Below are 17,791 nucleotides of genomic sequence, written 5' to 3' on the forward strand. Positions count from 1 at the left end.
GCCCATGGAATCAGCAGTCAAGAAATCAGACGACATATTGCATTAGGCATATCTGATGTCACTTTGAGAACAAGGTGCATCTGACTCAAGTCATGGTATTTTCACTCGCCTCATAAGCATGTGAAAGCTGGACAATGAATAAGGAAGACTGAAGAAGAATTGATGCCTTTGAATTATGGTGTTAGTGATGAATACTGAATATACCATGGACTTCCAGAAGAATGAACAGATCTGTCTTGGAAGAAATACAGCCAGAATGCTCCTTAGAAGTGAGAATGGTGCGACTTTCTCTTACGTACTTTGGACATGTTATCAGGGAGGACCATTCCCTGGAGAAGGACAATGCTTTTTAAGGCAGAGGGTTAGCAAAAAAGAGGACATTCCTTGACATGGATTGACACAGCCACTGCAACAGTGTGCTCAAACGATTGTGAGGATGCACAGGACTAGGCCGTGTTTCATTCTGTTGTATAAAGGGTCGCTGTGAGTCAGAACCAACTTGAAGGCACCCAGCAATAACAACAACAAATTACATGTATGAATGTCAACACTATAGTGATAAAATATCTATTATGTCGTTTCTATTATCAAATTTGGTAACTTTGACTTAAATAGTGGCCCCATCAATGAAATGTGCTTTTGCCATTTTGTACCATTTTATGTTTTCATTATCAGAAAGGATTTGTGGTCATTAAAATCAGGGATGGGGAACTTCTTGTATTTTTTATATGGGACCTGTACCAATAGAAAAAAAATTGGAAGTTACATACAGAAACCATTAAGTTATATGCCGTATTAGATATTTTTCTTTTTGAAATTCACAAACATCTATTGCCTATGCAAAAAGTACTCCTCTAGGCTCCATAGGATATTTGGGTGAGTGTGACACAATTCCTGAGGGTGGTGGTCACTCAGGCTGGCAAGAGTCAGACAAACACACATTTATCAAAATGGAAAGCATGATTGGAATACATGCCTCGGGTGAAATATAAACTCATTTCTATAGGATAGTTGGAAGTTACATTTTGACTGGAGAATCAGTGTATGGATTACAAAAATCAACTTTTTTCAGTAAGTTTGAATATGAAAGAGAAGAGAAAAAATCTTGAGATAGAATAGGTTTGAGAGAAAGATTTAAGAAAGAGGAGAATATTTTCATAGCTTGATATGGAGTCACCCAATGGGGAAAGGTTGAAGGTACAAAAGAGGAAAGATTTGACAAAGCAAGGTAGATGGTGGAGGTGGGAAAGGGGGGAGGATGATGGGATCAAGGACATAGGTAAAGAAAGAGGTTAGGTCTTGAAGAGATCTTTTTTCCTCTGAAACAGAAGGATGAGGAGAAGAGCAGTGAAAAGTTAGCTCAACTTGGAAGTTAAGGGAGAAAAATCAAGGTGCCTAACACTAGGGGCACTCTTACCTTTTACTGAGGTGAGGGGATCAGAGATAGGTGAGGGGCTTGAACAGAAAAGGAAAAACTTTGGGTCATACTGTTACCGCAGTATCGCAGATTGTAGCCGCCTGCTGCAATAGCCAATTCTGAGATGGGGTGAGGTGAGCAGCAAGAGTTCTATTATGTATCAATATATAGGAGACAGAGGGGAATAGATTCCTCCAAAAACCTGTCTCGCTCAACTGGAGACCGGCCAAAAGCTTTATAGGGACAGGATTATGGGTCTTAGAAGTTTGTGTTAGTTCCTCCTTGAGGTAGTCATGTCCCAGATGAGTTAATCTTTTACTGGCATTCTTGGGGGTTATCTGGAGACATCCTGGTTTTCTTATCACAGGACGGGTGCTTTGTTTGGTTCTTCATTCCTAGATCATTATCACTTGTTTTCCACCCTCCAAGGAGGAACATCGGTTAATCTTAAACTTTTTGTAGAGATCGGAACAGAAGGGAAAGAAAAAATCATGAGACAACGTGGGGGTTTAGCAATGGGGAGTAATAACAGTGACCTGGACTTATGCATCCTCTTCCAATATGATCACAGTTCCAATAATAGGGAATAAATGGATCATCGAGCAACATCAAGGGCCCCTGTAAACTTAATGAAGCTGATCACTTTGCCTGCTTATTAGTTTTTATGCTTGTTTATTCCTTTATTTACTTATTTTAACAAAAATTTTAAAATAAATATCAGCCGTATGAGTTTGCTTGTTTTTTTTTTTTAACTTCCTTCAGTGGAGCCCTGGTGACGCAGTGGTTAAGAGCTACAGCTGCTAACCAAAAGGTCGGCAGTGCAAATCCACCAGCCGCTCCTTGGAAACCCTGCTGGGGCTGTTCCGCTCTGTCCTATTGGGTCACTATGAGTCAGAATTGACTCGACGGCAACAGGCTTGGTTTTTTGGTTTTAAGGAGACACTGCTATTAATCAATGTATCTATAGAAGACTTGGAAATCAGGTAGCATCCTATCTTTGAAAAGACTCTTTTCTGTTTAAACAGAGGTAATGAACTAATATATGACACCCTTACCAGTGTAGTTTACAACAATCAGCATCTGTTTTTAGCGTTGTCTTTTTCTGTTATTATTAACATGAATTTTCCATGCATGAACATCATCAGCATGATAAGCTGGAACTGCTCTATGGCATGTGCATTTGAGTAAATCTTTAAGTCTGAAATGAAATTTGCTAAGATTACTGAGAGACTTTTTTTTTTTTTTTTAACTAGAGTTGGACAAGTTATAACCATCAAAGCAAAAGTTACTAGAGCATTCAGCACAAGCATGGAGGTAAGAGACACCCTTTCCTTACTTCTACGTATTAGTGCTTATCTCTTCATTGCAGAGGGAAGAGGAGGAGGCCTGAGATAATATTTGGAATCCATGAGATTAAAATTTCATAAGGCCCTTGAATCTGAAGTCAGGCTCACAGATAAATAATAAGAAGCTGCTGTTTCCTAGCCAGCCCTGGCACTAAAATGTGATGTAATATAACACAGTATTCTTTATATAGAAGAACACAAAGCAAGTAAACATAAAAAGGAGAAGGGCACTTCCTTGGTTCTTTGCAAGGTATGGGTTTTCCTTCTCAATGATTCCTGCTTGATGGCAGCTCACAACAACAACAACAATTATTCTGGCTTGACTCATTCTCCATCCCCACACCTCCCAGTGGAAACTAGCCCCATGATTAACTCGTTTTTGTAGGTTACTCGTCTTCAGTAAGAAGGTAAGTTTAGATGATTTTTCTTCTGAATCTACTTGACTTTCTTTTCTTTATCACAGCTGTGAACACAACATTCTCTGGGGCTTTTAGAGTCTCTATCCAGGTTAAATTAGCAGGATGAGGGTTGCTGGATCTCATACTACAATTTCTGGATTGGTTAGTAGCAGTCCCTTTGATGTCTGGGCACAAAAGCCTTGTAAGGACTATTTTGGCAATAACCACCATGCCTATGACTTTACTCTGAGTTAGTCCTTTTCACCCAGTATCCAAATAAACAGAATACCAAACACTTAGAGAAACCAGAAAGGAAATGCTTGTGAAAAGCTCAGCTCTGTCAGCGACAGTTGGAACTGTGCTTCCAGACTCTGATTTCCCAACTGTGGGGCTCTGTGCCCTTCGCCACGTGGTAGCCTCAGGGCTTGGCCTCTCTCTTGAGGGACACACATTCTCCTTTATATTCAACCCAAACAAATAAAAGCCCCTTTTCTTTTCTCTTTTTCCTCCTATTCCCTGAGATAGGCTCGAATTTCCATAGGTACTTTGACTAAAAACTAAGAAGAAAAAAAAAATTCCCAGTGAGTTTACAAAGTGCAGATTTCTGATTTTAAGTAAGTTCTAGCCTCAACTGCCTTGCCAGGCCCAATTCACCATGCACGGTTGTGTTCTTTCATCCTGTGTGAATCATGACTACGTAGCCTCTTAGTTTTATCTTAAATTTTGCACCACCTGGGCTAGCTAAATTTCCTGCTCTGTTTCTAATTCTAGATGCCAACTAAACATTTATACTTTTACTTTTTAAAACTGGACATAACCCTTAGGGTGATTCCATTCATTTTCAGTTTCCTCTCATGGACTAAGGTCGGCCCTCTGCTAGTTTGCTGAGCCAAATAAATGGTTGACTTCACCCTAAATCCAAAGAATGCAGGAGCCTTTCTCTGTTTCAATCCTAGCTCCAGGGGATTCTCTGATTCCTCTATTAATAAGTCTCTTCCCTCCTCTAGAGGTCCCTGGGTGGCGAAAACAGTTTGCACTCGACTACTAAGCTGTAAGCTAAAAGTTTCAGACCCATCCAATAGCACTAGAGATAAAAGGCCTGATGATCTTCTTCCGTAAAGATTACAACCAAGAAAACCCTATGGAGCAGTTTTACTCTGTAACACGTAGGGTCACCACGAGTCAGAACTGACTTGGCAACTAATAACAACAGGGGATATGTAATGAAAGTTTTACCAGATAATAAGGGCCATTTACAATAAGAGTGCATTACATAAGGGTGCTTTGTGTGTGTGTCCCTAAAATATGTTTTTAAAATCAATTTTATTGAGATATAATTTACATCCTTAAAATTCACCCATTTCAAGTAAATATTTTTATGAGTTTTGACAAAGTTATTCAGTTGGATGATCACTATTATGAAGAGATATACAACATTTGTATCACCACAAAAAATTCCCTCAGGCCCCTTTATAACCAGTTAGCTCCCTCAGCTCCAGCCCTTGACGACCACTGGTCTACATTTAGTGTTTTTTTTTTCCTTTTATAGAATTTCATGTAAATGGAATCATACAGTATATGTAGCCTTTTATATCTTGGTTCTTGCACTTAGCAGGCTGTTTCTTATTTCTGCTATATATTATTTCCATTCTTCTGTTTATCTTGGGTTTAATTGCCTTTCTTTTTCTAGTGTTTTAGGGTGAAAGCTTAGGAAATTGACTTGAAACTTTTCTTATTTTCAAATATAAGCATTAAAGCCACAAATTTTCTTTAAAGCATCGCTTTACCTGCATCCTCAAATTTTTATATGTTCTATTTTCATTTTCATTCAGTTAAGAATATTTTCTCATTTCCCTCGTGAATTCTTCCTTGATCTGTAGGTCACCTAGATGTGAATTATTTAATTTCCAAATATTTGATGATTTTCCAGATACCTTTCTGTTATTGATTTCTAATTCAATTCCTTTGTAGTCACATAACATAATTTGTATGATTCCAATTCTTTTAAATTTATTGAGACTTGTTTTATGATCCAAAATATGGACTATCTTGGTGAATGTTCCAGATGTACTTGAAAAGAATATATATTCTGTTTTGGTGGATGGAGTATTCTGAAAATGACATGATACAATTCTGTCCACCAGGTGAGCTTGGTTATAAAACTCAGAGACTAAAGGTGAAAAAAGTTATAGTGAATTTCTATGATGAACTACAGGGAATCCATTAATACCTTGTATTCCGAATAATATTCTCTAATAATGGAATTAGAAAATACTCTTAACATAATGTCAAATTTTTGAAAATCAGAATACAAAATTGTAAATACAATATGGTTGTTGTTGTTAATTGCTATCAAGTTGATTTCAATTCATAGTGACCCATGTGACAGTAGAACTTCCCCATAGAGTTTTCTTGGACGCAGTCTTTATGGAAGCAGATCACCAGGTCTTTCTCTCATGAAGCCACTGGGTGGGATCGAACTGCCAATCCTTCAGCTAGCAGCCGAGTGCTTAATAGTTTGCGCCGCTAGGGCTTCTTGAATATAGTATGCAGTATGATAATTACATATGTATGTGTGTATGTGTGTGTGTACATACATATGTTTATTTTCTTTTCTTTCAGAAAAAGATAATTCACCTAAATGTTATTAATGATTATCTCTGGGTGATGGGATGATTACTGATAATATCTACTCTGAATAGTCTAATTCCATTTTTATCACTTAGCTATTTTTATATTTATTTTTAAATTTTTATAGTAATTATATTTTCTATAATCAGAAAAATAGATATTTATTCAATTTTATAGAACATCACTAAAAGAAGAGCATTGCTTAAAGATAAAATGCTGGTTTCATTTTTAAAAATGAAAGAAAAGAATGGTAAAGTGACTAACTGAATTTTGGATGCTATAATTGAATCTGTTATCTGGGTGGCTGAATGTTTATGTATTTATTTTTGTTTTTATTTTAGATCATTATCAAGGTCATAGTACAGGACATGTTCACTGGCATTGAAAAAATTGTTTGTGTGGCTTTCTCTACATTTGTAGCCAAACCAGTTGGAAAAGAAAAGGTAAATTATCTGTACGAAGAGGTATTTAGTATGTAATTCAGGGACATACTAACAATTGCATCAGAATTATTATGGAAAAATAGACATTTCTTCTTACCATGAGGTGTACTTTCCTGAGATTTATTAATCACCAATATTTTTCTTAAAAGTTAACATTCTGTGGTAACATTGCAGTATTATGAGCTCTCTATTTTAAAGAAAGAAAAGGTATCCAGTCGTGAAAGAGGGGGAAACACTGTGTTTTAAATGATCTGAAGGTCGCATCAGGTTCTGAAAATATTGCTCACTGGCTTGGTTCTCTTTTTGTCATTATAAAACTCAAAATTGAGTTTAAAAAAGAAAGAAAAAAAGCAAGAGCAATTTAGCAAGCACTTGTATGTTATGGTCTAATCTTTTTTTTTTTTTAATACCTGAAGGAAACATGTCAGAGTTGCTGAGTTGTTGAAGTTTAAAAATAAGCTTCAGGGTATATGGGGGTAAAAACACCATTTAAAAAAATACATGGGTTAATGTGCATGCCCCACAGGCTTGCCTGGATCTCATTGGAACTAAGCATTTTTTAATGTAAGAATTCATTTAGAATTTAAATCTTTCACTCCAAGGCTCCCTCTAGATGTAAGCACAGTTACTTTGAAGGGAAAAGGAGTATTTCTCCCTCTGACTGCCTCTAACTATAGAGCTGGGACAAAGCAGTGTTTCCACTGTATCCAACAGAGGTGACAATAGAGCCTCACTCACACTGCTGTTTCTCCCTTAGGCCAGGAGGCACAGAGACAGGATAGGGCTGAGTTAGCCACCATGGCGCGGTGGCAGGTGTCCCTGCAGAGTTTTGTGCACTGGGGCACTACTCTCACTCCCTGCCCATCATCACATAGGCTCCAAGGCAAGTTCATATTGCCGACGGGCAATGTTTTTCAAACTGAAGTTCATAGATATCAGCTAGTATATCATTAAAAATGCAGCTTTCTGGGCTGCACCTCAGACCTACAGAATTAAAATCACTGGTATAGAAGCTCAGAATCTATACTTTGACAAAGCATCTCAGAGAGTATTATGTACATTAAAATCTAAGGCATTGAGATCGGTCTTGCCAACCATTCTGCTTTTCTTGGAATTTCCCTGGAATCCCTAACAATCTCCAAACTCTTGGAATGACAGGGTATGAGGGTGAGTGCCAAGTTCCCGTATCAGAGAGAAATCTCTGAGAGAAAATGACAGAATGGAGTAGCAACCCTCTAACCCCTTTCTTCACATGTAGGAGGAAGGAGGGTCATCATTTTCCCCCGCCAACCTTAGACCACTCTGACTTCAGGGACTGGTGGGATGAGAATGTAATAGTCACACTTCAGTCCAATGTCTGCTGAGCCTGAAGAATTATTTTTCACAAGCGTTTCTAGGAAGTCGGGTACCTTACAGTGCTGCCATAACTGGCTGGTTCAGATAGCCTTAATTGTAAAGCATCTTTCCCAGACAAACTTACTTTTCAGTTGTAAATATTCTTGTTCAGCAGAATAGCATGAAAAGAACCATGAAAAATCAGCAGTTTGGTTAGAGTCTACAGGCCTAGCTGGATTTCTGGCCAAAGTGAGTTTATTCCAGGATGAAACTGGCAATGATTAACTAGGTTTAGTTCAACAATTGCACAGAGTCAGGTAATTGAAAGGACTCACAAGACTCCAGTAGTATACTCACACAAGCCTTTAGTAACACTACGGTAGGAAAAAGTACAGTAGGAAAAAGAAAGTGCAGGCAAACATCAGAGAGGTCCAAGACTCCCATGCATAGCATAGCGCACAGGGTCATTTCAGTCACCAAGATGCACTTTGTCTGTGGATTATCAACCACCAAGATATATGTGAGGTACCTTGGTTACTGGAGAGCCAAGGCACAAATTTACCAAATGGTCCCTTATACCCCACTAGTCACATAGCTAAAACCAGGCTGTGAAAACAGTTAAATCAGTGCAAACCATCAATCTATACGTTCCTAAACAATTTAGAAACAAGAATGGCGAGACTTCATCTCGCTTACTTTGGACACATTCTCAGGAGGGATCATCGCTAAAGAAGGACATTATGCCTTGTAAAGTAGAAGGTCAACGCAAAAGAGGGAGACCCTCAACAAGATGGATTTACACAGCGTTGCAACAATGGGCTCTAACAGCAATGATTGTGAGAAAAGCCCAGGACTGGGCAGTGTTTTCTTCTGTTGTACATAAGGTCTCTACTAGTCGTCACCAACTCAAGGGCACCCGACAACAACAGTACAGAGTATCTCCAGCAGAGTTTTGGACTTTAAACAGCACGTTACAAATCACTACCTTATTTTATCTTTATGTTGGGTCAGTAGCAGGGTTTACATGTCCTGGAAATCAGCATAGGGCTTCCCATGTCCAGCTGCAAGTTAACTCTTCTTACACACTCAGGCTCAGCAAACAAGGCATTGATAGGAGTGTGGGTCTTGATTCTGTTGCACCGTATTTCCAGCATGGTGGAAGTTAGTTAAAGCTTTATTCTGATATACTGATCCTTTCACTTTTCTTATTAAATAATGCTTTCACCATGTGATGAAATTTCCAAATTGAGAATCTCTTGGTACATGATCACTTTCTCTAGGGAACATCTTTATTCCCTCCCTTTGATGTCCTAATTTTTCAAAAGGTAGAAAACACTTCTTGCTAGGAATTCAGCACAGTCTCTCACCCCACTCATTCATTTGAAGAATTTCCTATTTTGTAGTTCTGTTGGAAATTTTAAAAATCAGGAAAAATTAATATTTGGAAAACTTTTTAAAGCACATATCTTACTCCATGAAGAAATAGGGTAGTTACACAGTGTTTTCACTAATTAAATCCATTTGATGTTGTTAGTTTAAAAAATATTTTAAGGCAAAAATTTTAGTCAAAATAATATGTGTGCGAAAACGCTCATAAATGTTCTATTTACTTTGAGTTGGGGAAAATTTGGCATATTTCATTTTGTTTTTGCAAAATTCATGATGTGATTTGGTAATTTAACAAGGCAATAAAAGTTAAATGTTTTTCTTTCTCTAGGTTCATTTAAAACCAGTCACACTTTTGAGTGAACGAGATCATGTGGAACACAATCTGGCCACTGAAAGAAGGAAAGTTCGATTGCAACATGAGCATAACTTTAACAGCTTAATGAAGGAAAGTAGCACGTTTGATGGTCAGTAAATCTACTTACAGGAACTTTAATTATATGACTGTGACAAGCAAAAGGGTCCTTTGTAAAGCACACTTACTTTCACCTTATTATTATAATTCAGTCCTGGTAATGCTAGATAACTTTTCCAACAATCCCTGTGGCTGGAAAAGAATGAGCTGGCCATTCAGAATATAACTTAAAGCCTCTTCAAATTGGAGTATCTCCAGGGGAGAAAAGGAGAATTAGGGCGACAGGAATCAGGCAGTCCTTATTAGTAACAGTGCATGGTCAGTTACTGAGGAATGAGGGAATGATAACAATGCCGTACATTTATAGGGTACTTCACAGTTTGCTAGGCCCCTGGGTGGAGCAAATAGTTAGTGCTGAGTTACTAACCGAAAGGTTGGCGGTTCAAATCCACCTAGTGGTGCCATGGAAGAAAGGCCTGATATCTATTTCCATAATATTACAGCCACTGAAAACCCGATGGAGCGCAGGGTCTACTCTGAAACACGTGGGGTCACCATGAGTTGGAACTGACTCGAAGGCAACAGGTTCACAGTTTACTAAGCAGTTCCTTGTCCATCATAGTGACCCTATAGGACAGAGTAGAACTGCCCCATAAGGTTTCCAAAGAGTGGCTGGTGGATTTGAACTACCAACCTTTTGCTTAGCAGTCATAGCTCTTAACCACTGTGCCACCAGGGCCCCTTATTTCATATGAGCTGCATATAATCTTAGCAGATAGGGAAACTGAAACTCTAAGCAATGAAGAAATTGGTAAAGGTCATATGATAGATGAATGGAAGATACAACATTTCTACTCCTGTTTCTTGGCTCTTTCCATAATAACATGGATTTTTATGTCCCAAAGTTTCTTCATCTTTGCAGTGTTTTTCCTGATTCTTTTATGCCTAAAGGAGCCAGAATGGCAATGAAGGGCAGGGGCCTTGTTCTTCCTTTTTGTCTTAACCGGACTCCCGCAGCCCCAGGGGAGATAACTTATGGGGCAAAAAAAGCAGGTGAGGGGAGGAAGCGGAGTGATCCAGCCAAGCTCCCCTTACTCACCACTGCCAGGAGGACAGGGAGGCTCACACAAGGTTTCACTCTCCGTAACTCCTGAGTTCGTTTCCCAGAGCTTCTGTATCAAACTACCACAAACTAGATGGCTTTAAATAAGAGAAATTTACTGTCACATACTTCTGGAGGCCACTAGTCTAAATTCAGGGTATTGACAGGGCCATGTTCTCTCCGAATGCTCTAGGGGAAGATCCTTTCTTGTTTCTGTCAGCTTCTGGTAGCTCCAGGCATTCCTTGGCTTGCAGATACGTCTTCACAAGGCCATCATCCTTCTCTGTCTGTCCCTCTGTGTCTCCTCTGCTCACTTATAAGGATACCACTCAGATGGAATGTGGGTCCCCCCTGTTAACTTAACTGATCTTAACATCTTCAAAGATCCTATTCCAAATAAGGTCGCATTCACAGGTACAGGAGTTAGGACTTCAGTATATCTTTTTGGAGGACCCAAATCAATCCATAACAGCTCCAAAGGCAGACACAGGGAGAAGAGGAAGGAAAGCAGAAGACAAGAAAGGAGGAGAGTAAGAATGTGAAAAGGGAGGAAGGAGGAAGAGAATACACAAAAACAGAAGGAGGAACAGCAGAAGCAGGGGTGGTGGAAATGTATAGGTTTTATTCTGCTCCCTGGGACAGCGTCATTATCCTGGGACAGCCCCACAGAAGACTTCCAAATTGGAAAACAAACAAAAAAGTTTCAAAGTGTGCCTGTGCATTGCTGACCTTTTAAAAGAACATACCCATTACCAAGATATTTTTAAGGAAATGAAGACTTCTGCATCATTAAATGACTGCTGAGAAGAGCGAGTCTCCTTTAGCAAAGGCGTTCCATGTACTAAAATATATTTAAAATGCATTTTGCTAAAGTAATGAGATAGCTGAACTATGAGAACAACCCTAAGGCGGACAAGACAAGCACTAATAAAAAACAAAACCCAAGAAAGCAATCAATCCCAAATGCACCCTGCTTTCTCTGCACTCCTAAAATCCCAGGAAAGAAATGAAATGACAGACAAAATACTTATTAATGTTCAAAACCTTACTGTGTGTAACAAGGAGATCTCTGGGGATATCTTAGGAAAACTCAAGCCTTTAACATGGTTATTAATAAGTATGTGCAATTATCCTGGTTTCACTCTCCTTCCTTTCTTCATAATTGTCTTTCAACAGAAAGCCTTCTCTCCACATTGAAATTATACTATCTGACTTTGTAAGGAGAAAGTAGAAATAAGCTACTAAACAACCAGAAGCCTGGTTGGTAATGTCAGCAAACTTTTTTTTTTTTGAATCTGTGCATGTTCACCCAGAGATCCTTGCAAGAATTTGCTTCCATCTGCTCCAAAACGTCGCTCACCCAAGTCATAGGTCTTAGGATAATTCTCCACCCTCTTAACCTATAATTCTAGCTGTTGCCACTAGACAGATGGTGGTCCCATGCCAACTGAGAAGCTGGTCAGGTTAGGCCAGTGCTTGCTAGATGAAGTATATGTGTGATTGTGGATAAGATCATTTAAAATCATGTAAATGGATGGGCTGCTTTCCTCTTAGCAGAGAGGAAGGAAAGAATACTACACTGACTAGTTCTGCCCAATAAATAAGAATGTGAAGACAGAGGAAGGAGGAAGAGAGTACGCAAAGATCTACCATGTGCAGTGAACTATGCTTGCCACAAGAGGTACAAAGATGAAAAATCAGAGTCTTTGCTTTTGAATAACTTGTAGTTTAGTGCCAGAGACAGATACATGAACTGATAAAACCAGTCGCCATCGAGTCGATGCTGACCCATGGTGATCCCAAATGCGTCAGAGTAGAACTGTGCTCTATTGGTTTTTCAATGGCTGATTTTTCAAAAGTAGTCCACCAGGCCTTTCTTCCAAGGGGTGGACTCAAACTTCAAACTTTCAGTAAGCAGCTGGGTGCATTAATTGCACTATCAGAGACTTCATATTAACAAATAGTTTCAAAATAGTGTGGAGACTGAACAGAGATAGGTCTGTCCTAAGTACTATGGAAGCCCAGAGAGGAAGAACCCTTAGGTAGTTCTGGAAGAATCTACTAGAGGAGAGGCTATGAGAAGAAAGTTGGGAAGGACTGTGGCAAGCAAGTAACAACATGAGTACTGTATTTTTATGCAAATAGCGCAGGCCTTCTACTTTGTTTGCCAACCATGCCCTCCTCCCTCCACCGGGTATTTTCTTAAGTGCACTATGCTGATTTTTTTGACAGCAACATGTTAAAAAATTGGCATAGAAAATACCTCTGGGGGAGGGCTGGGTTGGCAAACAAAAGTAGAAGGCTCTGGGTTATTTGCATATAAATACGGTAGAAGACCTGTAGTATAAAACAGCCTGCAAGTGTGTAGGGAACCACTATCACAAGAATATTACTAGAGAGGAAGTTCAAGGTGGAAGGAGGTAGGAGCTAAAAAAGGTAGGACAGTGTGGTGGAGGCTTTCTTAGGCCACACAAAGAAGCTTGACCTTCCTTCTGTCCTTAAAGAGAGTCATTCAAAGGTTTTGAGCAGGGTTGTTTATGGTTAGGTTTACACCTAACATGATCTCTCAGGCTAGAAGATAGCCCAGGGGGAGGACTAGATGGAGGGAGACCAGGCAAGTGGTGAGGAGTGCCTGAACTGGACAGTGGTAGTGGAGAGAGAGAGGAGGCAAAGAGTCAAAAATTGTTAGGTGCTGGCGAGTCGGTTCCGAGTCATAGCAACCCTATGTACAACAAAACGAAACACTGCCTGGTCCTGCACCATCCTCACAATCGTTATGCCTGAGCCCATTGTTGCAGCCACTGTGTCAGTCCATCTCGTTGAGGGTCTTCCTCGTTTTCCCTGACCCTCTACTTTACCAAGCATGATGTCCTTCTCCAAGGACTGATCCCGCATGATAACATGTCCAAAGTATGTGAGACGTAGTCTCGCCATCCTTGCTTCTAAGGAATGTTCTGGTTGTACTTCTTCCAAGACAGATTTGTTCGTTCTTTTGGCAGTCCATTAAATACTCAAAATTTTTCGCCAACACCACGATTCAAAGACATCAATTCTTCTTCAGTCTTTGTTATTCATCATCCAGATTTCTCACGCATCTGAGGCAATTGAAAACATCATGGCTTGGATCAGGCACACCTTAGTCTCCAAGGTGACATCTTTGCTTTTCAACACTTTAAAGAGGTCTTTTGCAGAGATTTGCCCAATGTAATGTGTCTTTTGATTCTTTGACTGTTGCTTCCATGCTTCCATGGGTGTTGATTGTGGATCCAAGTAAAATGAAATCCTTGACAACTTCGATCTTCTCTCCGTTTATCATGATGTTGCTCACTGGTCCAGCTGTGAGGATTTTTGTTTTCTTTATGTTGGGGTGTAATCCATACTGAAGGCTGTGGTCTTTGATCTTCATCAGTAAGTACTTCAAGTCCTCTTCACTTTCAGCAAGCTCGGTTGTGTCATCTGCATAAAGCAGGTTGTTAATGAGTCTTCCTCTAATCTTAACACTGCGTTCTTCTTCATATAGTCCAGCTTCTCGGATTATTTGCTCAGCATACAGATTGAATAAGTATGGTGAAAAAGATACAACCCCGATGCACACAAAAATACATAGGAGGTAAAATCGACAGAATAAGGTCACTGACTGGATGTGCGGGGTGGGGAAGAGGGAGTTTGGGTACTTCTCAGATGTCTCATTTGAATGATGATACCATAAACAGAGATAATGAATACAAGGGGCAGGCAGAGGGGCAATTTTCTTATTTATTGTGCTTTAGATGAAGGTTTACAGAGCAAACTAGTTGCTCATTAAACAATTAATACACTTAATTGTTTTGTGACGTTGGTCGCCAACCCCACAACATGTCAACGCTTTCCCCTTCTCGACCTTGTGTTCCCCATTACCAGCTTTCTGTCCCCTTCTGCTTTCTTGTCCTTGCCCTTGGGCTAGTGTGCCCATTTAGTCTCACTTAGCTTTATGGGCCTGTCTAATCTTTGGCTGAAGGGTGAACCTCAGGAGTGACCTCAGTACTGAGCTAAAAGGGTGTTCGGAGGCCATACTCTCAGAGTCTCTCCAGTTTCTCTCAGACCAGTGAGTCTGGTCTTTTTTTTTTTTATGAGTTAGAATTTTGCCCTGCGTTTTTCTCTAGCTCTGTCTGGTACCCTCTATTGTGATCCCTGTCAGAGCAGTCAGTGGTAGTAGCTGGGCACCATCTAGTTGTGCTGGACTCAGTCTGCTGGAGGCTGTGGTAGTTATGGTCCATTAGTCCTTTGGACTAATCTTTCCAGGGAACCAGTTTTGATGGGGAGGATGAGAAGTTCAGTATTAGACATATGGAGTGCCTGTGGAACAACCAAAAGGAAGAGGCCAGAGCTGCGGAGAATGACTTTCAGAGACAATAGCTTACAGATGGTAATTCAAACCAGGATGGTGCATGGCAACCACCCAGGGAGAGCATATGAGTGACAAGGGTGGTGGTCCAAGGATGGAACCCAAAGAACACTAGCATCTAAGAGATCAGAGGAGTAGGATGAATCTACATGGGAGACCTGGAGTGACTAGTCAGTCAGACACAAGAAGAATCAGAGAGCCAAGGGAATAGCGTTACAAGAAGACACGAGTGGTCAACCGTGTTCCAGTAAATGAGGACTATAGACTGTCCACTGGATAAGGAAGTCATTGGTGACGCCGGCAAGAGTAGAGTTCCACTAGCATGAGTACAATAAATTGAGTATGGAAAGGGAGACATGCTGATAAGCCTGCACTAGTTAGAGGAATAAAGAGGATGAGGATGAGGAAAAGCTCTATGTCACTCTCACAAGGCTAAATTAAACACTCTTAACACTAGGCTTTTTAAAAACGGATGTGTTGATGAAATTTTAAAAGTATTAGTTAAATTTTTAAAATTAATTGAAAAGTTTTTATTTAAAATTTTTTGATAAAAATTTAAATAAAAACAGGACTAGAAAATGGGAATAATTGTATCTATTTAATAGGTTTAGGTGAGGAAAAAATTAAATAAATTTGTAACAGATAGATTGCTTAAAACAGTGGCAGGAATGCAAAAAGTGTTATTGTTACTGACAGGCCTTCTTTCACAGGAGGAATTGGAGGCATCAGTTGAAGGCTGTACTGTCAAGGAACTTGGCTGTGAAGGATGGAAGAAACAGCCTGGAGCTAGAGGGGGCCCTCAAGGTCAATGGGCATTGTTTTATAGGCTAGGAAAAACTTGATCATAATTACAGCCTGAGGGGGCAAAAATCATTACAGAAGGAGAGATTTATTATAGGAGGAAGAGATAATTGGTGTCAAACCTGTACTTAAAGAATTTAAAATTTGTTTTTTATTTTTCTTGGAAGGAATTTACTGATGATCTCTGCTAATGTGACCTCTGTCCCAATTGTCCATGTATTGGGAAATGTTGCTAGGACTAATAATTAAACTTCCTTCACTCCCTGGTCAAGGATAACACAAGCCAGGTGAACTTGGGTAGCAGCATTTGCTTTTTCTGGTGTTGTACAGATTGCTTAATAAACAAAATCAGTAGCAATTTCTACACCTGTCCCCACAATGCCAAAGGTACTTTGAATACTAGAGACATTTTGAATTAATTAATAATAGGCTTGTGTTACAGTCATTCAAATGTGAAGGTAAAATGATTGTAATTGACTTTAATTTTTAGCTTGTTAGAGAGTTGGCCAGATCAGATCTACATGGCTGGTTCAGTTTAGAATGATAGATTTTTTAAAAGTCTGCTTTTATCATCTGTTTCATCTAATATGTCCTAAAATAGATGATTCTACATTCCTTTCCACAAAACAATTTTTCACCTAATGTTATTGATTTGATCTTCTTTGTAGAAATTTTACTAACTTCCATGCCACCAAAGGCATCACTAAGAACTTCAAAGAACTTTTCTTAAAGAACGCAAGACTCAAACCCTGAAATTTAAAGTTGTCATAGAGTGTGGTTTGTCCACCTGCTGTCCCTTAGCTCTCATGGAATTTGTTTTGAACTAGACTATATATTATAAGGAAGATAGCTAGATCATCTCTGTTATTGAATCAGGTTTTGAGAAAATCATGGTTCTGCATTGGTTGTAATATCAGACATAAAAATGGGAATATTTTTCAAAATGTTGAATGATTGAAATATATGTTGTTAGAACAGTGTGAAAACTGAATCCAGATCATATACTTGCAGAAGAGAAAATGATATCAGTAATGTAAAAGCAGAACTTCTAGGGGATACGCTGTTGTACCACTGTGTCATTATTTGGAAGCTTAGCATATAAGATCAACATTTGAGACATTTTAATTATAATTTTTTCAGTAAGAAATCAGATCTTATAAGCATTATTCTGGTGCTGATCCTTTCTGGATATGCAGAATGAAACCTAGGGCTAGAATGACCTCAATTTAGGCCAAAGTTCCTGACCTGAAAATGTAGAATGAATTACAGTAGTCCTAGCAGGACTAAGACACAATACTTTAAGAACATCCAAAGTCCAGTGCTGAAGTTGACCACTAGGCAATTATTACCCCCATCTGGAAGCCTTCAGAAAGGACAAGCTCTGTTTACTATATCCTTAACCCAAGCCAGAAATGTGAGCCTGACTTGCTCTCTGAACCCAGGAGAGTCCTATTTTTTTATTGACTCACGATTATTTGCAAATGAGCATATTTCTGTACTAAGTTAACCTATACTCACTATATTTCTGCATACATATCGTAGCTAATGCTTGTGCATGTATAACCTGGTCTAGTACATGCCTCTACGTGTCACAATATATGTCATATATGCCTTAATAGATAGTAATTGGCTTTTTCTTTAAAGTTAGCCATCAGAAAAGAAGAAGTTGCCTTATATTTGAGACTTTAAAATGTTAATCATACTATTAGGTGCTGTCTTACTTTTTTATTTTATAATTATTTTTTAATAAGTAGTACATGCTGTCTTAGTTATCTAATGCTGCTATAACAGAATTATCACAAGTGGATGACTTTAACTAAGAGAAATTTATTTTCTCACAGTCTGGGAGGCTAGAAGTCTGATTTCAGGGTGCCAGATCCAGGGGAGGGCTCTCTCCCTGTTGGCTCTGGGGGAAGATCCTTGTCATCGGTCTTCCCCTTGTCTAGGAGTTTGTCAGTGCAGGGACCCTAGGTCCAAAGGACTCGCTGCTCCTGGCTCTTCTTGCTTGGTGGTATGAGGACCCCTTGTCTCTCTGCTTGCTTGTCTCTTTTATAGCTCAAAAGAGATTGGTTCAAGATACAACCTAATCTTGTAGATTGAGCACTACCTCATTAACATAACTGTCTCTAATCC

General features: G+C 39.3%; 1 protein-coding gene across 1 annotated transcript in view; it reads left to right on the forward strand.

Annotated features, from left to right (window-relative positions):
- ACOT12 (acyl-CoA thioesterase 12) overlaps positions 1-17,791 on the forward strand; it is a 64,016-nt gene that overhangs the window by 17,789 nt on the left and 28,436 nt on the right. Inside the window, exons 3-5 of the mRNA XM_012554980.1 lie at positions 2,671-2,731; positions 6,134-6,235; positions 9,288-9,427. Coding sequence (XP_012410434.1) covers positions 2,671-2,731; positions 6,134-6,235; positions 9,288-9,427 — 303 coding nt within the window. The remainder of the gene's footprint in view (positions 1-2,670; positions 2,732-6,133; positions 6,236-9,287; positions 9,428-17,791) is intronic.

Source organism: Trichechus manatus, unplaced genomic scaffold, assembly GCF_000243295.1.
Source record: "Trichechus manatus latirostris isolate Lorelei unplaced genomic scaffold, TriManLat1.0 scaffold00029, whole genome shotgun sequence".
Lineage (NCBI taxonomy): Eukaryota > Metazoa > Chordata > Mammalia > Sirenia > Trichechidae > Trichechus > Trichechus manatus.